This window comes from Chelonoidis abingdonii, chromosome 17 (genome assembly GCF_003597395.2).
Source record: "Chelonoidis abingdonii isolate Lonesome George chromosome 17, CheloAbing_2.0, whole genome shotgun sequence".
NCBI lineage: Eukaryota > Metazoa > Chordata > Testudines > Testudinidae > Chelonoidis > Chelonoidis abingdonii.
The window spans coordinates 10,436,637-10,464,463 of NC_133785.1; the positions used below are offsets into that span (position 1 = coordinate 10,436,637).

The window sequence follows — 27,827 nt, forward strand, 5'->3', positions numbered from 1 at the left end:
GCAGGATCCCACTGACCAATCCCAAGCAGGATCTTTGGTGTGGGCCTCATCATGGCCACAAGGGGGTGCTTGTGCTCCACCAAACCCCAGGTTGGTCCCATGTTTGGTGTGAGGGGAAAGGGATGGGGGTCTTGGAAACTGCCCCTCCCTGTGCTAGAATTCTCCCCATGCAATGCCCTGGCTACACTCCCCTCCAGCTGCCCAGGCCAGGAGCCCTGACTACTCCCACTTAGTGACCAGATGTCCCGATTTTTGGGTCTTTTTCTTACATAAGCTCCTATTACCCGCCGCCGCCCCCATCCCAATTTTTCACACTTGCTGTCTGGTCACCCTACTCTCAGCTCCCTACCTCCCCCAGAGTGAGAACATGGGCCTCCTTCCCCCTCAGACCAGGAACCCCAACTCCCCCCACCCCTCTAGTCCATGAGACCCAGCCCCCTATTTTTCCCAGAGTGGGAGGCCTGAGATTCCCACCCTGCCCCTTGTTCAGGCCTCCCACCCCCAAGGCCAGGAGCCCTGCCTCCTTCCCTTAGCCATTGGCTGCGCAGGGGGTCCTGGCTTCTTCCCAGCAATGAAATCTGAGTCAGGACAATGCACAGTGCTGGGAGGTTGATTTCCTGCCCCTCAGAGATGTTCCCCGGCAGCTGTGCTGCCACCAGCATGGGGAGATGATTTGCCTCTGGCCTAAAATGATTTCCGAGGTGTATTATGGGTCTGAGTTCAGAGCCCTTTTCAGGCTGGGTGCTACACAGATTTCTGCCCACCAACCAAGAGTGGGCCCACATCCATTGGGATAGTCACTGCAGACCTATAAGGAAGGAGCAGGATCTGAATCAATTGGAGAGCCAGCCTGTTGGATTGGGGGTTCAGAGCAGGCCCTCCAACCTAGCAGCATGGGGGGTACTGGGAAATAGAGCAGAGACACTCTTGGGGGGGGGCTAAATGGGGTTTGGGAGAAAGGGGTTTAGTGGTGGGAGCTGAGAGTCATGTCCCAGGGGGGCTGCTGTGTTGCTCCTCCCATCACAAGGATGTGGGGTATTGAAAGGCAGTACAGCTGTCACCTATGGGGCACAGTGGGTCTCCCCACTGCCAGATGATGGCAAGATCTGACTAGGAACGATGCCTACAGGTTTATACTGGGGAGAGGTGGTGGTGATGGGGAGGGGGTCCACTGCACACACCCCTGATTAAGGGAAGGAACCAGTCCTGCCCTGACGTGATCGGGAGAGGGATGCCCGTCACCTCCTCTCCAGGTTTGCTCCATGGCTGTTGATTGCTGGGGCCCTTCCTCCAGGGCTGGCCGCATCTGGAAGCAGGATGCTGGGCTAGATGGGCCCCAGGGGCTGATCCAAGGCAGGGGGTCCCAAAGGTCTGATCTGAAGGGAATGGCGCAGGATACTGATCTAGATGGGTCTGATCTCAGGCAGGAGACAGACAAGATACTGTCCAGATGGGCCTATGGCTCTGATCTAGATCAAGGGAAAGGTGGGATACTGGGGTAGATGGGTGGATTGGGAGAGGTCCCCAATTCCCCCCAAGCTGGGGGTGGGGAGAGACCTGCCGGCAGCTTTCAGGGGTCTGGTAGGCGCCAATGGGAGTTTCCGTCCTCCCACCCACAGCAGGTCTGCTGTGGGTGCTGGTTTCCTGGCGTCCCTGCAGGGCTTCCCCCCCGCCCCCCAGCCACTCCTGACCCTGTGATTGCGGAAGTTCCTCTTTGCGCAGCGCAGAAAACCAGAGTGGGGGGAGCCTGGCTGGGCGGGGGGAGCGGACGCACCTGGATGCCGGGTCCCCCTTTGTGGGATCTGCACCAACCACAGAGATCCAATCAGAGGATGGACAGGGATGAGCGGGTCTTGGAGAGCCTGGGGGATTTTGTCTCCGGTCCCCTTGTCACATGGGTGAGTGTGGTTGGGAGAGGGGAACTGTGCCTCTCTGGGGAAGGATGGGAGCCATGCCCTGGGCAGAGCTGTGCCCCTTGGGGGGTGGGAGTCTTGCCCTTGTGGGGAGCTGTGGCCCTCGGAGGTGGGGGAGGAGAGAGAACTGTGCAGAATCCTGCCCTCCCACGCCCTGCTGAGCCACCCGCAATCGGGACACTGTACCTACCCCTCTGGCAATGGGGCGGAGAGGGGGCTGGGGTGAGGAGGGAGGAGATTGGAGTTGGGGGTTAAATGAGGTGAGGTGGGAGTGGCTGCAAAAGTTGGAGTGAATGGAAGCTTGGGATGAGCTGGAGTTAGAAGTGAGTTGGGGGGTTGGGCTGAGGTGGGGGTGCTCTGGAGTGTGGGGGGGAGTGATCTGTTGTGAGAGGGAGGAAAGACCCATCCCCAGGCCTGTTGTGGGGGAGGCATGAGCCCTAGAAGGGACCCCCGGGGCTGGGGCCCTCCCTGACACCCTGGTCCCGACACCTTGGGCTGGGCCCAGACCCCACAGACAGCTTGGAAATGGGCGTGGGGGAGGGAAGCACATCCTGTGTGCACTGCGAGGGGCAGGGCAGGAGCCTCCATGGGACCCCTGGCTCCTAAGAGTGAAGACCTTAGGCCCGGGGACAGGGTAAGCGAGGAGCCCCTGGACTGGGATTGGGGGCACTGGCGTCAGGCCCTGCCAGGCCCAGGTCAGGGAGGGGCAATAACAGCACTGCCTGTCTCTGCTCCCCAGGTGCGAACGCTGGAGAATCTGGTGCCCCTGGGGTGGGTGCCGGACGAGCCCCAAAGTCCCAGTGCCCCAGACAGACAGGCGAGGGCCCGGGAGTATTTCCTGCACCTGGCAGATGGAGCCTTCCTCACCCAAGTCATGCGGCTGATGTGAGTGATGGGCAGTGAGGATGGGGGAACAAAGATGAGGAACCAGCTATGCAGGCAGTGGGGGATCTGGACTGTGTTGGGGAGTCCAGCTGGGAGGCAGTGGGGACTTGGGGCTGTATTTGGGGGTTCAGCTGGGGGGCCATGAGGAGGGGCTGTGTTGGTGGGACTAGCTGGGCAGGCAGTTGGTGGCCCAGGCTGTGCTGGGAGGACCAGCTGGGCGGCTTCTGGGCCATGTTGGGGGCCGGAGCAGTGGGGGGACACGCAACTGTGCTTGAGAGGCCCAGGCTGTGTTGTGGGGCCCAACTGATGGGCACTGGGGGATGTCTCACCCATTCCTTTTATTCCTTTATTCACACCACCCCCCCCCAGCAGAGACCCACCCCCTCCCCCTGGCGTGCCCGGCCACCCCAGAGCCAGCAGGGCGACGAGAGGCTGCGACTCCATACCCTGCACACCCTGCTGCAGCAGCTTCGCACTTTCTACCAGGTGGGGGTGCTGGGATGGGGGGCAGCATGCCCAGAAAGTGAACCTCTGTCCCCCAAGGTGTGGGGTGGCTGGGGGCCTGAGGAGTACCCTTGGGTCTGCGTCGCCCCCTCCTGCCTGTGTACACTTGTGCTCTCATGTGTGCACACTTTCGTCTCTGCCGGCAGTGCACTCTCATGTGCTTGCATTTGCACACTTGCGTCTGTGTACACTCATGCTCTCGTGTTTGGGGGCCCACTGCTCGGCTAAGTGCACAGGGAGCCGTTCCTCTCTCACCTCTGTGATGTGCAATCCACAGGGGCGGGCAGGCAGGAAGGGGAAGTGGTCAGCATCTGTGCAGCTCCTGGCGCACAGCTAGGCGAGTCACTCGCTCCACAGTGACACCCAGGGAGCTCCTCCAGGGGTTATGGGGCTGACGCAGGGGGAACCCCTCCCAGTAGTCAAAGGTTCTTGACATCCAACCTTTGACCTTTGCAGGATGATCTGCAGCAGCTGATTCTAATGACTCCCCCTAATGTGCAGCTTCTCGCCAGAGACCCCCTGACAGGTAACTTTTTTGGGGGGCAGTACTGGGCTTGATGGGTCCATAGATCTGGTTCTGTCTGAGGAGCTGGAGAGGTGGGATACTGGGCTGGATGGGCCCAGGGGTCTGATCACCTGGAGGGGTGAAAGGGGTCTGTCTCTGGCTGTATTTACCCTTCCCTCCCACTGTCTTAGAACAGAGCATCGAGGAGATGCGGAAGCTGCTGCTGCTGCTGCTGGGGGCTGCTGTGCAGGTACGTGGAGGGTCTAGGGGGTGGGGGAGTGCACCCCACCAGGGAGGAGGGTCTGTGCAGCCACCACCACCAGGTGTCTCCCTATGCCCCCCAGTAGCGCCCCTGGCTGGCTGAGACGTGGAGCAGCTTTCAGTGGGGACTATGGGTTAATGGAAATTTCCTCTCAGGGTTAGGGGTATCATGGATTTCAAGGCCAGAAGATCCCACTGTGATCATTCAGGCTGGCCTCCTGTCTAGCACAGGCCAGAGGCCAGCCCTGAAACAATTCCTGGTTGAACTTACTGAGCAGATCTTACAAAACAACATCCAGCCATGGTCAGGGCTGACTCTTGACCAAATTGTGCCCAGGCACGGAGAAACTTACCCTCCGTTTGTTAAACTTCTGAATACCTTATTTTTTATTGCATTTGTAGCTCATTTAATGACTTTGATGCACGATTTGCATGCATGATTTATCCCTGGCGTATAAGATGATCAATTTGCATACTAGGATCTGTAAAGCTGTATTTATTCATGCCATATATAAGCAAATAAAAAAAATTAATTTCCTCTAAGTTTACACTAACTTTTTAATTTTAAGAATAACTGAAATGTACTAACATCAAGAAATTGAACTTTGCCCTAACATTGGGTGGACCAGTATTAAATAGTGTTACAGAGGTGGCAGCCTTAGAATGTTAACACGCATCCTTTAGTTCAAAAGGTCACTTTTCTTGCCTTCATTTGTGGAAACCTTTCTTCGATGGACACTCAAGCAGCGTCAATGAGTGAGCAAAAGAACTCCCTCTTGAATTTTCTTCCGAGCTCCCCATCACCTCATCTCTGTTCTCATAACCAAACCGTTGCTTCTTTCGATGAACACGAATTTCCTTGAAGACAGCTCAACTGCTACGTTTTCTGCCATTTCTTTGGCAGCCATGATGTCATCTTCAAATCTGTTCTCTCTGTTGGCCATGACGAAATAAAGGCAGATTCTTGTCAAAGCAGTAATGATCGCAATGTCCATCGACTTAAGTTTGCAATGCCTGACTCACAACGTTTGCTTGGAACAGGATATCATGCCAAACTACAGTTGAGACCAGCAACTGGAAGTCAGTGAGCTGGTTTGCCAGGCTTTGCTCCTCGTGTCAGATTCCGGCCTTGGCTTTATTCAAACTGCACCACTTCCATCAGGTTGTCGTAAACCTGTCACTTGGTACCTCACTTGCCTTACGCTGTCAATGCAGCTCTCAGAGAATATCATGTAGCAGCTTTACGGTCAGATTTGTAACATCGTCCATGAGGATCTTCCACCTGATAGTTGGTGCTGAAAAGAGGATATATATCCTTTGCAGTGCTCCAAAGAGAGATACCGAATCAAAAGAAGATGACGCTGTATCTGACGTTGAGCCACAAGGCACAATGAAAGCTCTGGGATTCAGCGCAAGGATCCTTGCCTGTACACCACAGTTTCTTCCCTTCATGTTCATGCCATTGTCACAATATCACAGCTGGGCTCTCACTTCACTTCAGTCCTTCTTATATCTCAGACTGACTGACTGGCAACGCCCTGCCCCTTACATGCCCGCCAGGGCACGGCTGACAACATTCTAGGAGGTTCGAGGACAATGAATCCCCAGACGGAACACCCGAAACATTTTACTTCAAACATTCTATTTTCTCTTTTGTCGCTAACAACAACAACAGCCCCCAAACCCAGTGCCCTGCAAGCTCGGCACCCTAGGCAGTCGCCTGCCCCTAAACAAGCCCCTGGTTGTGGTCTAAACATTGTGAGTGATGGAGAATCCACCATAGCCCTTGGCAAGTTGTCCCCATAGTTAATTCCCCTTATTGGTACAAATTTACCCCTTATTTCCAGTCCGAATTTGTCCAGCTTCAATTTCCTGCCACGGGACCATGTTAGACCTTTGGCTGCTAGGTTGAAGAGCCCTTTATTAAATATGTGTTCCCCATGTAGGTACATCTAGACAGGGATCAAGTCACCCGTCAACCTTTTCTTTGTTAAGCTGAATAGATTGAGCTCCTTGGGTCTCTCACTATGGCACATTTTCTAGTCCCTTCATCGTTCTCGTAGCTCTTCTCTGAAGCCTTCTCCAGTTTCTTAACATCCTTCTGGAATTGTTGGCACCCGATCTGGAGGCAGGAGTCCAGTAGTGGTCATACCAGGGCATCCAGCGGTGAGGGGGAAACGTGGGGCATCAGGGCCATAGCAGCCCTTAGAGGCACCCTGAGAAAGAGAAAGAGACTGACAGATGCTGACAGCTGTTTCTTTGTCACCCCACATCCCTCCATTCTCTGTGCCTCCCCCGCAAACCCTTCCCACTCTATGCCGCCTCTCCTCCCCACACACCCGCCTCTGCACATGCCCATTGGTGCTGTCTCTCCTCTTCTCCCCTGCACCTCCTCTCTCCCTCTGCACCCTGTCCTCACCCCCCTGTGCTGCCCCATACCCCCTCCTTCTACAGTGTGAGCGGAAGGCAGAGATCATTGAACGGATCCAGGGACTGGACATTGAGACCCAGACTGCGCTGGCCGGTACCATCCAGGAGGTAAGAACACCCGCCGTTGGCACGACCTTTCCTTCTGCTCCTCGTGGCTGGGTGCCCCCAGATGAGCCCCCAAGGGACAGTCACCAGGTGGCACCCCACTGGGCAGCACCAGGCTGCACTTGCCCAGACGCAGGGGCTTGGGGGATTATGGGGGAGCTGTAGGCAGGGAGGCTCTAGCACTTGTGCAAGAGGCTGGCATGGGCGAGACTGCTGTGCGAGGGCTGTGAGGTGTGGGCTTGTGAGAGCTGTGGGAAGGGGAGGCTGTGTGAGGAGCTGACATGTGAGGGGAGGCCATGTGAGGAGCTGGTGTGCAAGGAGAGGCAATGAGGCATGTGCCAGGGGCAGGCGTGCAGGGCTTGTGACGTGTTGCTCTTGTGTTGCAGGTGACCCAGGGCCCAGGGGTGGTGCTGAGCCTGCAGTGGGGGGCACTGGCTGAGCTGCACCCCTTGGAGCTGACACGGGTCCTGCAGGAGCTGTCGTCCCAGCTGCAGGGCCTGGTGCAGGAGCGGGATGCAAGTGCGGAGGTGAGGGGGGCCCTCCGGCACATTCCTGCCACTCCCAGCCCTCCCTGTGCTCCTCTCCCTCTGCAGCCCCCCACCTCTCTGGGGGTTTTTCTATCCATTGCCCTCTGGGTTCCCCTGACTCCCCACGGCTCTGATACCTCTTCCCCCTCCTGCGGTCTCCTTGAGCTCTCCCCATCCCTCTGGTCCCCTCAGATCCTTCTTGTGCTGCCCCCCACTCTCCCTTCCCCCTTCCACTGTTCCCTGGACATTTCCCACCCCCACCCCCTCCTGTTCTTCCCACCCCATCTAACCCAGCTGTCTTGCAGAGGCTGTGGGAGCTGCAGCAGGAGCGGGAGGTGTCATCCCCCCATGGCCAACTGTCCCCCGAGGGGCCCTGGGACAATCGCCAGCACCTCGGGGTGCAACTGGCTGACGCCCGGGGCCAGGCCCGGCGCCTGCGCCAGGAACTGTGAGTGTGGAGGGGAGGGCACTGATGGGAATGGGGTGGTTCTGGGATGGGGGGGCAATTAGGATGGGGTGGGGGGTAGGTCCTAGGGGTGTTGGGGGCACAGAGGACAAGAGGGGGATCCTGAGATGGGGGGGGGTTCTAGTGAGGAGGAGCCCTCAAGGGGATTGGGAATGAGTGTGAGGGAGGTACCTGAGGATCCCAGTGTGTGTGTGAGGGGAGGCCATGGGGGTATCCCTGACGTGCCCTCCTGGGGGCTCTGACCCTCCTCACCCCCACCCAGGGAGGAGAAATCTGAGGAGCTGCTGGATCAGCACCAGGAGCTGCAGGAGCTGGAGGCCGAGTTGAGAAGGCTGCGACAAGAGGTACCAACCCCACCGCGCAATGCCCTGGGCTCAGACCCTGTTCCCCCTGCCCCAGTGCCCTGGGCCCTGATCCTGTTCCCTCCACCCCAGTGCTCTGGGCCCTGACCTGTTCCCCCCCCACATGCCCTGTTCCCCCTGCCCCAGTGCCCTGGGACCTGATCCTGTTCCCCCCGCCCCAATGCTCTGGGCCCTGACCCTGTTCCCCCTCACATGCCCTGTTCCCCCCACCCCAGTGCCCTGGGCTCTGACCTGTTCCCCCCCACATGCCCTGTTCCCTCCACCCCAGTGCCCTGGGCCCTGCCCCTGATCCCCTCCCCCCAGTGCCCTGGACCTTGACTCTGTTCCCCCCCACATGCCTTGTTCCCCTCGCTTCAGTGCCTTGGGCTCTGATCCTGTCCCTTCCCCACATATCCTGTTCCCCTGCCCCAGTGCCCTGGGACCTGATCCTGTTCCCCCTGCCCCAGTGTCCTGTTCTCCCTGCCCCAATGCCCTGTTCCCTCCACCCCAATGCTCTGGGCCCCCTACATGCCCTGTTCCCCCCGCCCCAGTGCCCTGGTCCCTGATCCTGTTCTCCCTGCCCCAGTGCCCTGTTCCCTCCACCCCAATGCTCTGGGCCCCCTACATGCCCTGTTCCCCCCGCCCCAGTGCCCTGGTCCCTGATCCTGTTCTCCCTGCCCCAGTGCCCTGTTCCCTCCACCCCAATGCTCTGGGCCTTGACCCTGTTTCTCCCACCCCGAGCCCTGACTCTGTTCCCCCTGACCCTGTTCCCCCCCCCCCAATGCCCCAGGCTCTAACCTAGTGTCTCTTCCCCCAGCACCGGGCAGTGGCGGGTGAGGCGCGCCTGGCGGGGCTGTACCGGGATGAGCTGGATGCCATGCGGGAGAAGGCGGCCCGGGCTGAGCGCCTGCAAGGGGAGCTCTCGGCCCTGCGGGAGCGACTGCCTGCACTGGAGCGGTGCCGGGGCAGGCTGGAGGTGAAGGGGCATGGGGTGGAGGAGGCACAGGGGATATGTCATGGATCCACAGGATTGGAGCTATGTCTCCAGCTTTGGAACAGTGTCTTGGAGGAACCCCACCCCACTCTTCCTTCAGGGCAAGCCGCCTGCTAAGACTGACCCTCTGGGGCGCCAGCCCCTCTGCCCCATGCTGTGGAGAGTCCAGCTGAGACAGGCTCCTGGTGGAGACTTGCCCACTGTGGAGCTGTTAATGCAGTGACACCAAACCACACAGAGAAAGGAGAGTAACGCCTGTGGTCGGCCCAGAGCCCAGCTAGGCTGAAACGATGCTCTCTGACTTCCTCCTTACTCAGTCCCCAGGGAAGAGTGAGTGCCCAGGCCCCTTCCAGCAGCCAGCCCATTTCCCCCACCCCCCAGTCCTCTGTGCACCAGCTGGGGTCTCTGGAAATCCAGATTCACTGAAGTTTGTCTTGTCTCTCTGGCCCCTCTGTTGACTGGGGGAGTTTCAACCAGTTCTTTAACAGGTCTTCACATACCCCACCCCCATCGCTATGTCTCTAGTTTGCTCTGAGAGCAAACTTAATCTCTTCCCCGCCAACCCTGCAACAAAGAGGGGAAATTGAGGCACACACAGGATTAATAAAATATACCACAAAATTCCTAGTTTGTCACAAGGCAGTGGGGGGGCTCTGGGCTAGTGGGGGTTATAGTGAGGGATGAGAGGCCAGTGGGGCCCAATGCGGGGGGATGGGGAAATACTTCTTGTCAGGAGAAGTGGGGGGCTGTGGGCTGTAAGGGGCTTGGGAGGCCAGTGGGGGTTTCTCAGTAGGAGGAGTGGGGGAGGGAGACAGAGTGGGTCTGTGTGATGGTTCTCAGAGGTCACCTTTTTACCCCCTGCCTCTAGCGAGAGGGAGTCTTGCCCATGGTTGGGTGACAGCTTCCTACGCCCACCAGCCTGTCAGCCCCCATGCATTCTCCTCTGTGCTGTGCCTGTCTTTGCCTTGCACCCCAGTGCAGAGCCCCTTTGAAGCCGCCTTCTGTGATACCCTTTCCGATGCGGGCTGCTCACAGAAATCCCAGCTCCTCTGCCCCCAAAGGAGCAGTGCACCCCTGCTGACTAGTTTTACCTTAAATCACTGCTTCTGTAAACCTCATGCTTATAATAAAACCCAGGTAGGTTTCGTTAAGCAAGAACAGAGATTCCACCAGAAATGAGAGGGAAGGAAACATATAGTTACAATACAAAACAAAATCATAAAATGCTCATGAACCCTCTCCTAGCTAATGAAGTAGGTTCCCTGCCCCCCCAAAGAAGTTCAGTCTGTTGCAGAGCTGGCTGGCTTCATGGGAACCAGGATCCAAATTTTCATGAGAAACACCCCAGTCCATAAGATGTTTCCTCAGTGAATGGTTCCAGGGCACCTCTCCCCGTTCCATGTGATACTGAAACAGCCTCTTATGTCTATTCCTTGTGGAAGTTAAAAAAAGAACTGACAGGGATTTGTAGGGGATTTTAATGCATGGCAGTTTTTGTTAGCAAAAGTAAGGCTAGCTGTAATTCTAATAATGCAAAATTTGTAAAAGCAAGGATTGTGGAAGGCAAGTTAAAAAAAAACTGTAAAAAGTTATTGCAACCTTATATAAAAAATATGTAAATAATATAAAATGTAAACTAGATAGGGCCAGCCCCTGTCTGTTGTAATGGCCTCCAAGTGGTTTCCATTGTTTGCAGTTGGCGCCGATGGTTTTCTGTTGCTAGAGTTGGAGGAGCTGAGGGACGGAGGGGCACTGTGTGGCGGTCAGTGAGTCTTGGGGGACTCTGACCGGGCTCTCGCCCTGACAGGAGGAGCGGGCCTTCTCCCAGGCCCTGCTGGACAGCAAGGCACAGCTGGAGGGGCAGCTGGAATCCGCCCGCGCCCGAGCCCAGCACCTGCCCCGGCTCGAGAAGGAGAATCTGCTGCTGCGGAGCCAATTAGAGCAAGTTGAAGAGGTGAGACCCCCAACCTCAAAAGGCCCCCTGCCCCCTTTCCATGGTGCCTCCTCCAGGCACCTGCGCACGCAGCCTGTCCTGTTACCAGGCTAAATGCTCACTGCCCCTCGCTGGGCTTTCCCCAAGTGACCCCTGTGACGGGTTAGATCGCAGAACCCCCCTTGGGAGCTGCCTCCCTATGTGCCCAGACTACTTTTACCCCTGTCTTCCCTGCCAGTTCGGGGCCCCAGCACCCTGTCTTGCTGAGCCAGACACTCCTGTCTGATTCAGCACGGACCCAGGTCTGAATTACTTGCCCAAAGCTGCAGGTTTACCTGAAAGCAGCTAACAGAAGTGTTCCTGTCTTTAACACTTAGATACCCAACTCCCAGTGGGGTCTAAACCCAAATAAATCCATTTTACCCTATATAATGCTTATGCAGGGTAAACTCATAAATTGTTCACCCTCTCTAACACTGATAGAGAGATATGCACGGCTGTTTGCTCCCCCAGGTATTAATACATACTCCGAGTTAATTAATAAGTAAAAAGTGATTTTAAATACAGAAAGTAGGATTTAAGTGGTTCCAAGTAGTAACAGACAGAACAAAGTAAGTCACCAAGAAAAATAAAATAAAACATGCAAATCTATGTCTAATCAAACTGAATACAGATAATCTCACCCTCAGAGATGCTTCAGTAAGTTTTTTCCTCAGACTGGACCCTTCCAAGTCTAGGCACAATTCTTTCCCCTGGTACATCTCTTGTTTCAGCTCAGGTGGCAGCTAGGAGATTCTTCATGATGGCTTCTCCTGCTTTTCTTCTGTTTTACCCCTTTATATATCTTTTGCATAAGGCGGGAATCCTTAGTCCCTTCTCAATGGAAAGACGCCAAGTTAAAGATGGATTCTAGTTCAGGTGACATAGTCACATGTCACTGCAAGACTTCATTGCCCACTTGCCAGCACACATGTATACAGGAGGACTTACAGGTAAAACAGAGCCATCTGCAGACAATTGTCCTGGTTAATGGGAGACATCGAGATTCCAAACCACCATTAATGGCCCACACTTTGCATAACTACAATAGGCCCTCAGAGTTATATTTCATATTTCTAGTTTCAGATACAAGAGTGGTACATTTATACAAATACGATGATCACACTCAGTAGATTATAAGATTTGTAATGATATCCTTACAAGAGACCTTTTGCCTGAAGCATATTCCAGTTACATTATATTCACTCATTAGCATATTTTTATAAAACCATATAGACTGCAACGTCACAACCCCACAGGTGCCTTCTGGGATCCCATGATTCACCCCTCTCATCACTCCTTTGAAGCTGGTACCTGAGAGGCTCATCTCTGTTTTCCCTGCCCTGCCCTGCTCTGTTCTAGCTCTGTGCACTCGGGCAGGCAGCAAGGCACAAGGGAAACTCAGTCACACAGAGCCCTCAGAATAAATGCTACAGACCTTTTCCTCAGTCCGTCACACACCTCACAGCGCCCCTTGCTGGGAGATGCCAGGGCTGGAGTAGCTCTCCCCACAGCTAGTGCTCCTGATCCTCTCTATGGTGTCCTTTGTAGGAACCTCTCAGAAGTGTAGGGACCCCCCTATGCTAACAGTCTCTGTGTCATGGATTCACAGGGTCTGGTTTATGTCCTAGTCTTTAACCTATTTCCTGGGGGCACCCCCCTATTGTCCAGGGATCTGTACTGTTCTGCAGCGGCAGGCCTATGGCCTCCATGACTCCGAAACTGGACCTTTGGGCTCCAGCTACTCCAGTGTCCCCCTGTGGCTCCCTGCAGTGAGTTCAGCTGAGACTTTTCCCCCGTCAGGGCGCAATGCTCCTTAGGCTTGGTCGCCACTGAAAAGCTAACTCGACCCAGTGGCGTGGCTCAGGGAAGCTGAGCTAACCCCCAGTGTAGACAGCGCTGGGTCGCTGGGAGAATTCTTTTGCTGACCTAGCTACCACCTCTCGAGGAGGTGAATTGACTACGGGGATGGGAGAGTCCCTCCGCTTGCTTGCAGTGTCCTCTCTGAAGCACTGCAGCTGTGCCACTGAAACGTGTCAAGTGTAGACAAGGCTTCAGTCAGCAATGGCAGCAACACCAGGCAACTGGTTCAAAACAAGGGCACCTTCATTCATCACCTGGTCAGAAGTCTTGGAGTTAGCGTGAGAGAGGCTGGGTCCGGACAGAGTTCTGGCTTTGCCGTGCCCCGACCCCTGCTTCCCCTGAGCTCCTCTCCCTGTGCCCTTTGCCAGTGCCAGGCAGGGCCGGCTTTAGGCCTATTCCAATAATTCCCCCGAATCGGGCCCCACGCCTAAGGGACCCCGTGCCCAGTGAGAATCCCTTCCCTGGCTAGAGGCGCCTTTTTAATTTTTACTCACCTAGCGGCGCTTCGGGTCTTCAGCGGCACTTCGACGGTGGGTCCTTCAGTGCCACTGAAGACCTGGAGCGAGTGAAGGACCCGCTGCCGAAGTGCCACTGAAGACTCAGAGCACCGCCCGGTGAGTACAAGCCCCACGTGTGTTTTTACGTGTTGTTTTTTTTTAAATCATCCCTGTCAGGGCCCCGTCGAAACTGTTTGAACTGGGCCCCGCACTTCCTAACGCCGGCCCTGGTGCCAGGGGCGCCACCATGTGGCTGTGAACCCCGCTCTTCCTCCCCCTGCTTCCCGACACGTCTCGTCTTTGCTCTCTGACACAACCCTGCCATGCTCCCTCAGCTGCCTCTGCAGCCTGGAGTTTGCTGTCTCGGGGGGTCTACTGATGCAGCCCAGCCCAGCCCCAGACCCTCGTGCCTCCTGCTCCATGCCAGGAGAAGCATTTTAGCCCCTCTGCAACCAGTGGGCAACTGTACCAAGGCGGAGGGGGAGATGCACGCTGTTCATAAGGCTATTACAGAAAACTCTGCCCCCAGGAGCGGGAGCGGGAGCGTCAGCAGCTGGAGGAGCTGCAGCAGGAGAAGGTGTTGCTGGAGGAGGAGCTGAAGCAGAATCTAGGGGAGTCCCAGCACCTGTTCTGGGAAGAGGAGCAGGAGCCCAATGAGGCTCCCAGTGGTGAGTGTCTCCTCCTCCCCTTTCCCCAGGGCCCCCAGCTCCCCCACAGCTCATTGATGTGACACTGTCTTCTCCCAGACCCTGCTGAGATTCCCAAGTCCTTGAGCTATGAGGTGACCGAGGTGACATCCAGCTGCCTGCTAGCGCTGGAGCGGGAGAACCAGGAGCTGCGCCGGAGGCTGCAGGAGGCACTGGAGGCCCTGGGAGAACCCAGGAGTCCAGGCCTTGAGCAGAAGAATAAGGCCCTCAGCAAAGAGGTGAGGGAGATGGGGCTCCTAGAAGAAAATTCAAGGCCCCGTGTGCCCCACCCCTCAGCCAGCCAGTCCCCCGGCCCGGCCCTAGGGCTGGATTGCAGCTGGCAGCCCCCAGAGGGGAAAGGCCCTGTGTCCCATTCCTTAACCAGGGGCTATCTGGGGAGGAGTTGAGCGTGTGTCAGGGGAGTGTCTCCATGTTGTTTTTGGGGATAGGAGGGGTTGGGGTGGGGAGAAGGCTGTATGTGAGGGTTTGAAGGGTGGGATCTCTCTTGGGGAAGCCTTGGGGCGGGGTCCTGTGTATTTGGGAAGGATAGAGAGGGGGAGTCTGCCAGGCGTTAGTGGAAGGGGGGGTCTCTGGGGGCTGTGTGTTGGAGAGGGTGGGGGAAAGGGGATCTGTGGAGGAGGCTGTGTTGGGGGGACAGGGACAGGTTGTTTCTGCGAGAAGAGTGATGGGAGATGAGATGTCTTTGTGGAGGGGTCAGTGGATGGGGGGAGGGGTGCCTTCGGGGGTTCTGTGTGTTGGGGTGCTGGGGAGAGGGTGTCTCCATGGGAGGTGTCTGTGGGGTGGGGGGAGGGTGGTCTCCATGCCGGCCCAGTCCCCCCTCAACTCCCAGTTGCCTGGCACAGGTGCAGCGACTGGGGGCAGAGCTGGAAGCCCAGCGGGCCCGGAGCTCCCAGGAGCGGGAGGAGCTGAGCGCCGCCCTGCTGGGGGAGAAAGAGCAGCTGGAGCGGGAGCTGCGCAGCTTGCAGGAGCAGCGGCACTGCGAGGTGGGGCATGGTGCCCAGGGGAGAGGGCAGGGCAAGGTGTGCAAGGGGTTGTCATTTGGGACAGTAGAGGGGCGCTGCAGGGGGAAGGCAGCAGGCCCAGGAGTGCCCCTAGCATGGTGCCCCCACATGGCTCAGGCAGCATGAAGGGGTCAGTCCCACTGCCTGGAGCCCTGAGCGGCTGGAGGAGTGGGTGAGCAGGGTGGGAATCCGATCACCCTACCCTCCCTGCTGCCAGCCTGTCTCCCACTGGAGGAGACCAATGCCGTGGCAGAGTATGGGGACAGGGGATTGGCTGCAGGTTGTCACAGATTAACAGGGCTGTTACACCCCAGCCTTTACACAGTCTCCCAGCAGCGCCAGTGACCCCTTTAGTGCACCAGACGCAGGGCAGCCATGCGGCCTCAGCAACTCCAGGTTTGTACCTTTGGGTGCCAGCCCCCCTGCTCCCCTCACGAGCTCCCCCCACCAGTGCAGCTGCGACCAGACTGCCATAGAGACTCTCCCTTCTCCAGGCCGAGGAAGCATTGATTAGCCATCTGGGATCCAGCGTCGCAGGGTCCTCAGGCCGGCCTGGGAGCCCAGACTTCCGCCAAAGCCTGTGTTGGTGGGAGCCAGGACCCCAGCATGTCCTGCTGTCCTGAGACTGAGCTTTGCTCTCTGCCCCTTCAGGGAATGGCTACCCTGCAGTAATGGAGTGTGATTGCCGCTTGTGCAGACATAGCGGAGCTAGCTCCAATCTAGCTGGCTTAGACCCCAGAGCAGCGAAGCTGCAGCAGCAGGGGCTAGCGCCCGAGTAATGACCAGGATGGCAAGCAGGTGTGGACAGTTGTCTGGTCTGGAAGCAGAGGGCACCAGCCATGCCTCATTCCCCTCAGGAATAGCAACACCAAGCCTGTGAGCGCAGAGGCCTGCACAGGGATCATAACCCTATTACCAAAACTGCTCTTCTTTGGGTGGGGCTGGGGGAGGCTCATATGGCTTAGGCCAGGAGGACACATGGTAGGCAGGAGGCTCAAAGGCAGCCTGGACCCCTGGGGATCAGCCTGGGGCAGGGCCCTCCTCTGAGTTCCCACCACAAGGGGCAGGAGGCGCCCTGGGCTGGTAGGGGCAATAGAGGGCATCCCTCAGTACATCCAGTTACTATGCTATTGCTGGGGGCGGGATAGGGCACAGGGCAGCATGTGGGGCAGTGAATCCTCATAGGCCTGCTGAGTTGTCCCTGGTGCCAATGCCAAGTGTGTCTCTGTCCAGATCAGAGTCAATGCTGCTTCATATCTGGGGGCAGCATGTATGTGGGAGTTTGATTCCTGCCTTCTTAGGCACTGGCCAAAGGGAACCAAGTGGGGCTCAGGCATGTGGCTACAGATTTGGGAATTCAGGGTGCCCCTGCCATGCCAGCGAGTCCCTAACCAGTTCTGTTCCCCTTCCCCCCAGCAGGGGTCTCTGCAGAGCCAGGGGGACCTAGGTGCCTGGGCCCAGGAGCAGCAGGAGGCACTGGCAGAGAGTGGGCGCCGGCTATGCCAGGTAGAGGAGCGGGCATCCAGCCTGCAGGAGGCATTGCGCCGTCTGGAGGCCACTCACGCCAAGGCCCTGGAGGGGCTGACTGCCTCCCAGGAGGCCCGGGGACGCCTGGAGCAGGAACTGCTGAGACTGCGGCAGGAGCTGGAGCAGCAGCGCCTGGAGGCCCTGCTGCTGGGGCAGCTGGAGGCCGAGGTCCAGGCGCTGGAGAAGGAGCGAGAGGCGCTACAGGCGGAGTTGAGTCAAGCTGAACAGGAGCTGGCAGAGGCCCGGGGCAGTCTGGAGGCAGAGCGGCAGCGGGCCGGGCGCCAGGCTGAACAGGCGCGGGAGGCCACAGAGGAGTTGCGGGCATCCGAGCGTGAGCTGGGCACCCTGCAGCGTGGGCTGGAGCAACACAAGGCGGCCCTGACCCAGCTGGAGGGCGAGCGAGGGGCACTGGAGGCAGTGCTGAGCCAGGCTGAGAGAGAGCGCCGGGTGCTGGACAAGGAGATCCGGCGTCTGCGGGCCCAGACCCAGGCCCAAGAGGAAGCACTTGCAGAACAGGGCCGCCGGGCCGCCCAGCTGGAGGCCCAGAGCCGGCTGCAGGCGCTGGAGTTGGGCGGGCTGAGAGAGACAGCGCAGCGGCTGCAGGAGCTGGAGCAGGAGAGCAAGGGGCTGCGGGAGCAGCTGGCAGCTGAGCGCAAGGCCTCAGCCACTCTGCGGGAGGTGATGGGGGCACCAGGGGCAGGGAGTGCCAGGGTTGTAAGGAGCTGGAGTGGGATGGGGGGAAGCTCCTGGCTACTCCAGTCTGGACTCACCTGGCTGGGGGTGCTGTGGAGAGCAGGGTGGGAACGCAGACTTGGGAGGGGGGAGATTCCCAGCTACTCCACCCCGGCCTCTCTCAGCAGGGGGCGCTGTGGAGAGCACCTTGCAGGTGACAGTGGGGGACAGAGAATGGCGATGGGAGTCCCCCGCAGTGATCAGGGTCCTGGTTGGGGTAATGGAGGCAGGAAGAGGGACCCCTCAGTGCTCAGAGTCTTGCTTGTTCCTGCAGGAGCTGCTGAGCGAGAAGGTGAAGGGACAGGAGCGGGAGGCTGACCTGCTGCGGCTGCGGGAGCAGCTGGAGCGGCGGGAGGAGGAGCAGCGCCTCCTGGAGGAGCAGCAGGGCACCCACCAGAGGTAGGCATCTGCAGGAGCTCATACCCCCACTTGGGGTATATTGGGTGAGGGCGGGGGCAGGGATCTTGGGGGGATGGAGAGGAGAGGCGGATTAGGTGTCTTGGGGGGTAGACTGGAGGGCTTTAGGGGACAAGGATCTGGGTGGCTGGGGAGCTGTATAGGGGGCAGAGGATCTGGACAGGAGGGACTGGTGGAAGGGATCTTTAGGAAAGGTGTCTGGTCATGGGACTTGGGGGGCAGGGATCTCAGGGAAAGGGGTGTCTGGTCATGGGACTTGGGGGGCAGGGATCTCAGGGAAAGGGCGCTGTCTGGGCATGGGACTTGGGGGGCAGGATCTCAGGAAAGGTATGGCTGTCTGGTCATGGGACTTGGGGGCAGGGATCTCAGGGAAAGGGCAGGCTGGTCATATTGGAGCTGGGGGGGCAAGGATCGCAGGGAGGGAGGGTGGCTGGTCACGGTGGAGGCTGGGGGCAGGGATCTCAGAGAGGAGCAGCTGATCGTGGGAGAGTGGGGGTTAGGATCTCAGGGAGGGAGTGGCTGGTTATAGAAAGGCTAGGGAAGCAGGGATCTCGAGGGCGGGGGGGCTAGGCAGTTTCCAGGGCTCCTGGGTGTAATGTGCCCCCCTCCTAGCCAATAAAAGCCTGGAACAGCGGCTGGAGTCGTCCTTCAGAGAGATGCTGACTCTGAGGAGGAGAAGATTGGCGCCTCCGCAGGCCGGGTGAGGAACTGCTCGTCCTCATCAGCACCTGGGAAAGAGTTGCGCCAGGTGAGACACCACCCCCAGCGCCCTCTGCTGGGAGAGGCCAGCGTTGCAGTAGTAGTGGGCTCCTGTCTGCTCGTTTCACCCCTCTCTTTGTCTCTATTCAGGTGAAGAGCAGCACTGGGGCCCCCTACCCGAACGCCAGGGCCATGGAGCAGGCAGGGAACCCGAGCGGTGCCGGGCTGTCGGGCTGAGCCAGAGAGCGATACTCTGAGCAAGCATCTCATCGAGGTGGGAGCGCAGCGTAAGTCCAAGATGCAAGGTGTATTGGGGGGCTTTCCTTTAGGGTGGGGCAGGATGGGGGCTGGATCTGTGCCCCTCTGGGGGCTGGGTTCCCCCTGCCTTTGGGTAAGGCAGGGGGGGCTATGATGGGAAGCCCCTCAGGGAGTCTGGACAGGAGTGGGGATGGAGGGAAGGGACTGTGCCCTCATGACTCTGTGGGGTAGGGATTCCCACCCCTCCTCTCAGCAGGGGCAGGTTTTGTGGGGGAGGCCCTTGGGAAGCTGGGGACCCCCCCTCATCACTTGCTGATGCTTCCCCACAGAATGCAGCGCTGCTGGCAGAGAAGAAAGACGGCACTGATGGGGCGGCTGGGGCAGCTGGAGTCGCAGCTGGGCACCTTGCAGGGGGAGCTGCTGAGCCTGCAGGGGCAGAGCGGAGGCCTGCGGGAGGAGAGTGGGCGACTGCAGGCCCAGTGTGGGGCCCTCCAGGTGAGACAGCCCGTCTGAACTTCCCAACCCCCGTTGTCCTCACACAGCCCAGTGTGGGGCCCTCCAGGTGAGACAGCCCATCTGAACCTCCCAACCCCCCATTGTCCCTCACACAGCCCAGTGTGGGGCCCTCCAAGTGAGACAGCCCGTCTGAACCTCCCAACCCCCCATTGTCCTCACACAGCCCAGTGTGGGGACCTCCAGGTGAGACAGCCCATCTGAACCTCCCAACCCCCCATTGTCCCTCACACAGCCCAGTGTGAGGCCCTCCAAATGGGACAGAATTTAAGGCCAGAAGGAGACCCCCAAATCATCTAGTCTGACAAGTTACCCCAAATAAACCCAACCAGAGCCCTCGGGAGCCCTGCCTGTTGTGAGTCCCAGGCAGAGAACAAGAGAGGCCGAGGGACCCCCAATACCTGAGGCCCCTGCTCTAGCAGGGAATTGCTGCGATGAGCCATGCCTAGCGGATCCCAGCAGGCAACTCCTGCCCCATGCTGCCAAGAAAGGTGAAAACCCCCCAGGTCCCTGCCAATCTGACCTGGGGGAAATTCCTTCCCATCCCCCAACCTGGTGATCAGCTGGACCTTGAGCATCTGGGCAAGACCCACCAGCCAGGCAGCTAGAGAAAAGCTTCTCTGGACTAGCTCAGAGCCTGGCTCACCCTGCCTGGTGTCCTGTGGCAGATCTCTGATATTTCAGAGGATAATGAAAAAAAAACAACACCCAAACCCCGAATTAGTTTTGGTTGGAAAAAAAAACACAACATTCCTCACCCTGCAGGTGGCCGGCTAAAACCCTGAAGCATAATTAGGAACATAAGACGTAAACCAGGAGAGACCCCCAGGGCTGCCGAGCCCTGCCCCCCTCTGCCATCATGTAATCCCAATCACAAATGTATCAGGCTCTATTTTAAGACTAGCTGGGTGTTTTGCCCCCACAATTCCTATGGGGAGGCTGTTCTAGAACCTCCCTCCTCTGATGGGTAGAAACCTTCTCATTGCCAGTCTCCGGGTATGGCTGTACCACAGGCTATCCTGGCATAGCTCTGCCAGCACAGCACCCTAGGCTAGACTCAGCCTGCATTGACAGAAGGGCTTTCAGTCGGAGTAGGAACACCACCTCCCCAAACAACGGGAGTTGTGTCGATGGAAGCCCACTTCTGTCCCCAGCGCTGTCTGCCCTGGGTGTGTGTGTGTCACGTCTGACTGATGTTGATAGAACTTTTCTGTGTAGACCAGGCCTCCTTTGATTCCTGGCCAGTTTGTCCCCATTTGTTCCTGTACCAACGTTCTCCTTTAGCTTCAGTAGCTCTTCTCCCTGCCTGGGGCTAAACCCCCTGGTGTATTTTCAGAGAGCAGATCCTCTCTCAGCCTTCGCCTTCCCAGGCTAAACAGGCCCAGCTCGCTCAGTCTCCTCCCGTAAGATCAGTTCTCCTCTCCCCTGATCAGCCTGGGCGCCCTTCTCTGCACCGGGCTGGTTTGGATCCCTTGTTCCTGTGACCAGAACTGCACCCGGTGTTCCCGCTGAGCTCTTCCCAGGGCCTCGGCGAGGGGCATTAATGCTTCCCCATCGCCACTGGAAATCCCTCGCTGGATCCAGCCTAGGATCGCATTGGCCCTTTTTGTGGCCACCTCCCAAAGGTGGCTTATGGCATCCTGCGATCAACCCAAACCCTGGGGATTCTCTTGCCCTTTGTTGCTTTCAAGAGATGAGCCCCCAGGCTAGAGGAAATATTAGCCCCTAGTGGCATGACCTTGCACTTTACACAATTTCATCCCAGGTCTATCACTGCGGCCCCCAAGATTTATCCAATTCTTTCTGTATCATATTCCACTCCCACCTCTGTGTCCTCAGCACGCTTCGTTCACACCCTCCTTTTGGGCGAAAGTCATTAATGAAAATATCAAATGGTATCAGGCCCAAGAGTGATCCTTGATCCCCTGGCAACTTCCCTCCAGTCTAGAGCTCAGCCTTCTGCACAGCCCATCACCTTCTCTCCTTTAGCCAGGTCTCTGGGGAGACACCGGCCCTCTGAATTCCCCTGTCCCCCCACACCCCTTACCCCCAGATCCAGTGCAGGACCCTCCAGGTGAGATACTAACTCCCCAAATGCCACTGCCCCACAATCAGGCTCAGTGTGGAGCCCCCAGGTCAGACACTGTGTCCCCTGGATGCCCCTTGCTCCCCCAAACCTTCCTGCCCCAACCCCAGATCCAGTGCGGGACCCTCCAGGTGAGACATTAACTCCCACTCCCCTGTGGTTCTTGCTCCCCTGCATGATTTCCCTTGTCCATCCCCTGCCCCATGTCTCTCATTGCCCCCTCCCCTGGCAGGTGGAGCAGGCAGCGTTGCTGTCCCAGAAGGCAGCACTGGAGGCTCGGGCGTCGGAGCTGCGGGAGCGAGTGGCAGGGCTGGAGGCTGAGGTACGGGTGGCCCGGCAGGAGCGGGACGAGTGGCGCGGGCGCCACGAAGGGCTGGTGCGCAACCATGACAAGCTGGCACTGCTGCACGAGCGCCAGGGTGCTGAGCTGGAGGGGCTGCTGGGCAAGCAGGCCGGCCTCAAAGGGGCACTGCGGGCACTGGAGCAGGAGCACCGAGCCCTGCAGGACAGGTAACTGGAGGAGGCTGGGGGGCACCAGGCCAAGGAACCCCCCAGGGCAGGGGTTGGGGGCACATGGCTGTGACAGGCCAGGTAACCCCAGGGGCAAGGGGAGCTGCAAGGCCAGGAAAGCCTGGGGAGGAGTGGCTGAGAGGGCACAAGGGGGCAGCAGGCCAGTGAACCCTATGGGAGGTGTCTCAGCTTTCCAAGGGTCTGGTCCCCCAGCCTATCTACAGTCCCTCTGGGAGGAGCTCTGTTATGTGCCAGATCCTGAGCTTAGCATTTCACCAGGCCAAGTCTACAGCTGTATATGCCTGGGTCTGGGGCTCCAGGCTCCAGCACCTCTGTGACTCTCCAGCCAGTGCCACTGAGTTCAGAGGAGCTTTACCCCGACAGGGAACCAGGCACTCGGGGGGAGAGGGGAATGCAGCGACCTAGCCCAGCCTGTTCCAACCAAGTGGGGGTTTATTAATCCCCTGGAATCCAGCATTACAGAGTCCCTGGTAGGATGGGGAACCCAAGCTTAACCCAGAGAGCCTGGGAACAGCCTGGCCTGGCTCCCACCTCTCAGCATGGGGAGGAAGCCCAGGATTGCTCGGGTGGATTAGCTGCTGAGAAGCACTGGTGACTGCACTGATCGCAGATCTCTGCAACTGGGTGTGAATTACATAACTGTCAGGGGAGCTCAGCACAGGTTCCTCACCTAATGCCAACGGGGCTGGGAACCCACCCAGGAGTTTTGGACTCAGGGCTGCTCTACACTTAAAAATTAGATCAACCTAACTACTAGGAAAACGTCAGATGGGGAGGGGGCACAGGGAGCTGCAGGGTGTCATGGGGGGCATTCTGGGGAGTAAGCGAATGTGGGGCGCAGCAGGGCAGGGGACTTGTGGGGGGGACACTGGGCAGGGCTGCAAGGCAGGTAACCATGGAGGAGGAGCAGAGGTCAGTTGGGCAACCTCCTGGGGCTCCTGTGGGGTCTCTCACCCCTTTCTCTCCCTCTCCAGGCACAGCCATCTGGTGGCACAGCAGGCCGGGCTGGAACAGCGGGAGGCAGCCCTGCGGGGGGAACGGGAGCGGCTGGAGGAGGCTGAGCGGGAACACCGGCAGCTGGGGGAGCAGCATGCCCGGCTGCAGGACGAGCATGCACGGTAACTGGGGGGAGACCCCGGGATACAGGAGGTGGTGCAGGTTAGGGCAGGTGGTGAGATGGGATGGGGGAGGAGTCCCTAGTATATGGGGCCAGTGGGAGGGACTGAGATATGGAAGTAGTGGGGAGTCTGTAGGTTGTGGGAGATGGGGGTTATGGGGGCAGTATCGAGGTCAGTGCGTGGGCTTCCTCTCGGAGTCCCCCATTGACCTCCTCGCCCTGCACAGGGTGCAGACGGCGCTGGCTGCAGCCGAGCGAGCGCAGGAGGAGCAGCAAGGGGAGCTGCGGGGCCTGCGGGGCCGGCTGACGGGGCTGCAGCTGGAGCAGGCGCGGCTGGAGGCTGAGGGCACTGCCCTGCGGGAGCAGAACCACCAGCTGGAGGTAGCGCTGGGCCGGATCGGAGACCAGTGTGAGGTGCGCAACCCCTGGTACACCCTAGTCCCACCCAGCCTGAACCCTCCCTTTTGTGTCCCGACCAGAGCGAGGTGGGCAACCCCCTAATGCTGCCTGTGGTACCCCGGCCCCCCAGTCCGAACCTCCCATGGCATCCCTGCTGGGGAGCAGAGCGAGGTGTGCAACCCCCGCCTCCAGCCTGACCCCCCCCATGGCATCCCTACTGGGGAGCAGAGCGAGATGTGGTACCCACCCCCAGCCTGAACCCCTGCATGGCATCCTTACTAGGGAGCAGAGCGAGGTGTGCAACCCACTACCCCCAATTCCACCTCTGGTACCCCTCAGCCCCATTCCTCCAGCCTGAACCCCCATTGTATCCTACCCAGAGATCAGTGCAAGATGTGCAACCCCTGACCTCCCCAAGTCCTGCCCGCCAGTCTGACCCCACCAGGAATAGACACAGTGCCCGATACCTTTCTCTTCCCAGCCCAGCTCTCCCCCACTGCGCCCTCTGTTGGAGACCCTTGCAGACCCCCGATACCTTCAGACCCCCACTCTGGTAGCCACCTGCCACGGATCCACAGCTCCAGCACTCTGGAGTTCTCTGGGAGGACTCCTTCAGTTTCAGCCCCTGAGGGTCAAACCCTCGCTAGGGCAGGCCTCTTGGCTTCACCACCTCCTGGGGCAGAACCTTGGAGCCTTCAGCACCCCTGGGTCACGCTGCGAGCTCCCCTCAGCGAGTCCACCTGAACTGGATATCTGAGGGAGACTGACACACCCAAAGGGACCAGCACTCCCCCGATTTCCTTAAACTGGAGTGACTCAGCCAGCGCTGTCGCAGCAGGAGGGTTTATTAGATGTCTGGAACAAAACCTAGAAAGTCCTTCGTTAACATAGAGAAGGGAAAGTTACAGCAAAGTTCTTCTGGGTCTGTGCAGAGCCCCCTGGCCCCCCTCTTTAGTCCCAGTCACCCACACTTAACAACCCCACCTGGCAACCACTGTCACCTGGCCCTCCTCCTTAGCCCTTTGTCCTCCAGCTGGTCACACCTGGCTGGCTCCCTAAGGAGACGGGGCCATCCGTGGTCATTAGTTGCCAGGTGCCAAATGTCCAGGCAATTGGACTGGCCTTTGTCTTCTGGGACCTCCATGGGCACTGGGCCCAGACCCCAGGCATCAGAGATGCCGGTGTCTCTGGATCTCTGCAAGGGGTAAACCATCTTTTCCTTCCACCTAGTTAACCAGGCACCACATAGGGGAAACTGAGGTATGCCCACTATTCATCCAATTCGCACTCCATCACACCACCCACAGCCCAGCTCCCCTTGCCCCAAGCAAACAATGGGAGCTGATCCTCCCCTCTGAACCCCCTGATCAGAGAGTGCTCTCTCCATTCTACACCTCCAGCCCCCCTCCCTCTGTGAGGGGGAGCCCAGAGGGGCATGGCCTGTCCTATCAATAGCTCTGCTGCCTCCCAGCTCCTGGCCCAGCTGAAGGGAAACCAGGAGGAGGAGAACCGACACCTGCTGCAGGAGATCCAGAAACTGAGCCAGGAGAACCGCAGCCTGCTGGAGCGCAGCATGGAGAGCCGGGAGCAGTACCACTCAGAGCAGCGCCAGCACCTGTGAGTGCCCCCCTGAGTGCCTCCCTCGGCCCAATGGGGGAGGTGCGCAGGGAGGGGGCAGATTAGTGAGGCTGGCTGGGGGGTGTGGGGCAGTCTGGCTGGGGACTATAGCAGGCAGGGAGCTCACCCCCAGATTCAGACGCCCCCCTGTGCTCACCCCCCAGGGATAAGCTGAATGAGCTGCGCCGGGAGAAACAGAAGCTGGTGGAGAAGATAATGGACCAGTACCGGGTGCTGGAGCCAGCGCTGCCTAAGAGCAAGTGAGTGTGGTCCCCCCCACCCCCGGGCCAGCCACAGCCACTGCCATGGACTTCCACACCTGCCCCCTCAGCCATGGACCCTTCTCTGCCACCCTGGCCCCCCCATCCTCTGAAACAGATTGAGCCACCAACCCTCCAAAGCTGGCCTGAGCCAGGGACCCCCCCCCTTTTCCCTCAAACTAGGGATACACGTCCCAGAGCCTAGGACCCCCAGGGCCAGCCTGAGCCAGGGACCCTCCCTGACAGTTGATCTGAGTGTCTCTGCATGGGTCAGTGTTGGGGGGGTGGAATCTCCCAGGATGCATGGTGGGGCTGGCCTGGGCCCCCCAGCTCCTGCCAGGAAGCGTGTGACCCTCCCTCTCCCTCCACCCCCGCAGGAAGAGCAGCAACTGGATTGCGGACAAGATGAAGAAGCTGATGAAGCCGCGGCGTGAGCCCCCCCGGGAACAGCAGCGCCCCCTGGCGGAGGGGGCCAATAGCATTGAGAACCTGCCGGTACTTGGGCAGGATGGGCGTGCACCTGATGGTGGTGAGAGTCCGAGACCCTCCACCTTGTGGAATGTGGGGAGGAGAGATCAGGACAGGGGATGGGACCCAGGCATCCTGGACAGCCCCACAGTGCTCACAGTCCCCAGGGGGACTCTGGTAGGGGATGGGACCCAGGCATCCGGGATGGCAGTGCAAGGCGCTCCCACGCAGGACTCACCATCTCCTGCCCCACTAACCCCTGCTTCGCCCACAGACTCCAGCGCCCCTGCCTCGCCTGTGCCCCTGCGCAAGGCCACCAGCGTGCTGAGCCTGCCCGACGCCCAGCGGGTGCACCTACGGCTAAACCGGCGCAAGCTGAGCTCCCGCGTCCTGGTCAGCGAGTCCTTTGGGCCTGGGGATGCCACCCCCCGGCAGCGCTTCCGCCAGCGCCAGCGCCCCCTTGCCTTTCTGGGGAGCTCCCGCGAGGAGGCCGCTGCCCCCTGGGAGGCCCAGGAGGGGCAGAGACTCCCCAGTGCTGGCAGTGAAGAGAGAGGTGAGGTGTCAGGGACTGGGGAGGTGTCATCCCCGGATGGGGGGATATAGAGAGAGATTGTAGGGGCAGGGGCTGGGGGAGCTTTACTCCAGATATTGGATGTTGTCCCTAAGTTATGGGGGCATCCCCCCAGATGGGGGGTGGGTACTGGGGGAACATCATCTTTGGATAAGAGGGGACATTGGGGGTGTCACCCCTAGATGGGGGGCCAGAGAGAGAGATTCTCCCCCAACAACCCGAAGAGAGGGGGAGGAAGAGGGAGGGTCAGGGAGAGGATCCGCTTTGGAGTGGGGGGGTTCCAGCTGGAGTATGGCAGGGGATCCAGAGAGCTGAGACCAACTTGGGGCTTGGGGCGGGTGTAACTGGGGGTCCTGTCTCTGCCCAGGGCTACCGCAAGGGAAGGAGAAGGCACCGCTCATGCCCCAGCTCAGTCAGTGAGCCCAGCTCAGCCCCGCCCGGATGGCAGCAGGGAACTGAACCAGGAAGGGATCCTGCTACAGTCCCAGCTCCCAGGATCCTCCAGCCACATGCCAGGGGCATAGAGAATTGGCTCTGCCCCCCAGCCCCTGATCCCTCCCATCCCCCCCAGGACTCCTGCCCTGGCAGTGGGGCAGGGCTCAGGATTTGTATTGTATTTCTATAATTTATTAGAAATAAAATTTATTATTTATCATCGCTTCTGCTGCTGTCATTCCACACCACCCCACATCGTGTCCACTCCCACCCCTTCACTCGCCCCCATTCCCCCTCCATTTCCTCCCCTTTCCCCTCTCCACTGCCTCTCCCATTCTCCCCCTCCACTGCTCCCCCACCCCCAGCACCGTTGGAAAGAAAGGGGGTTTCCTCCCAGCCCGCCCCCCCCATCACTCTTGCATTATCAGTTCCTTCCGCCCTCATGGTTACACCACTTTCACAACCGCAATCCAGGAGCCCTTTGTGCCCCCTTCAGCTCTGCACCACCTCCCCACTGCATCCTCCCACCTCCCCACTGTATCCCCCACTCTGCAGCACCTCCTGCTCTCTACAATGTCCCTACTGTATCCTCCCACCTCCTGCTGTGCACCACCTCCCCACTGCATCCTCTGCTCTGCACCAACTCCCCACTGCATCCTCCCACCTCCCCCCTGCACCGCCCACTCTGCACCCCCGCTCTGCACTACCTCCCATTCTTCCCCACTATATCCCCCTGCCAGCTCTGCACCTCCTGTTCATGCCTAACATGCCCCGAGCTGGGTCCTGCTGCAAGAAAGCTCACACTGCCTGCCTGGGCACTAGGGCCTCCCTCACTTCCCCACTGCATCCTCCCACCTCCTTATTGCACCCACTGCTCTGCACTACCTCACCACTGCACCCCACTGCTCTGCACCACCTCCCCACTGCACCCCCCTGCTCTGCACCACCTCCCAACTGCACCCCACTGCTCTGCACTACATCACCCTCCTACTCCCCACCAGCTCTGTACCCCCTGCTCTGCACCACCTCCCGACTGCATCCCCTGCTCTGTACCCCCTCTCCACAGCACCCACTAGCTCTTCATCGCCTCCCCACTGCACCTCCGCTCTGCAATACCTTCCCCATCTCCCCACTGCACTCTGCACGCGCGTACAGACACACACACTCACTCACTCTGTTCCACACCTCCACCCCCACCTGAATCCCTCCATCCATGGGGCAGGCAG

At 59.0% G+C, this 27,827-nt stretch overlaps 2 protein-coding genes across 2 annotated transcripts in view; one reads left to right on the top strand and one right to left on the bottom strand.

Moving 5' to 3' along the window:
- LOC116838828 (sodium/calcium exchanger 1) overlaps window positions 1-27,827 on the bottom strand; it is a 144,049-nt gene that overhangs the window by 87,931 nt on the left and 28,291 nt on the right. The gene's annotated exons all lie outside the window — the stretch shown is intronic.
- CCDC88B (coiled-coil domain containing 88B) lies at window positions 1,089-26,729 on the top strand. Its single transcript, XM_075073305.1, is given in 26 exon segments — window positions 1,089-1,681; window positions 1,683-1,898; window positions 2,653-2,798; window positions 3,173-3,284; window positions 3,759-3,828; window positions 3,999-4,057; window positions 6,523-6,606; window positions 6,990-7,130; window positions 7,436-7,578; window positions 7,859-7,940; window positions 8,755-8,913; window positions 10,739-10,885; window positions 13,793-13,931; window positions 14,010-14,188; window positions 14,813-14,953; window positions 16,391-17,176; window positions 17,505-17,629; window positions 18,934-19,099; window positions 21,436-21,713; window positions 22,709-22,852; window positions 23,079-23,265; window positions 24,722-24,867; window positions 25,032-25,127; window positions 25,505-25,656; window positions 25,870-26,148; window positions 26,534-26,729. Coding segments are annotated over 26 exon segments (4,320 nt in total). The 5' UTR covers window positions 1,089-1,591; the 3' UTR covers window positions 26,587-26,729.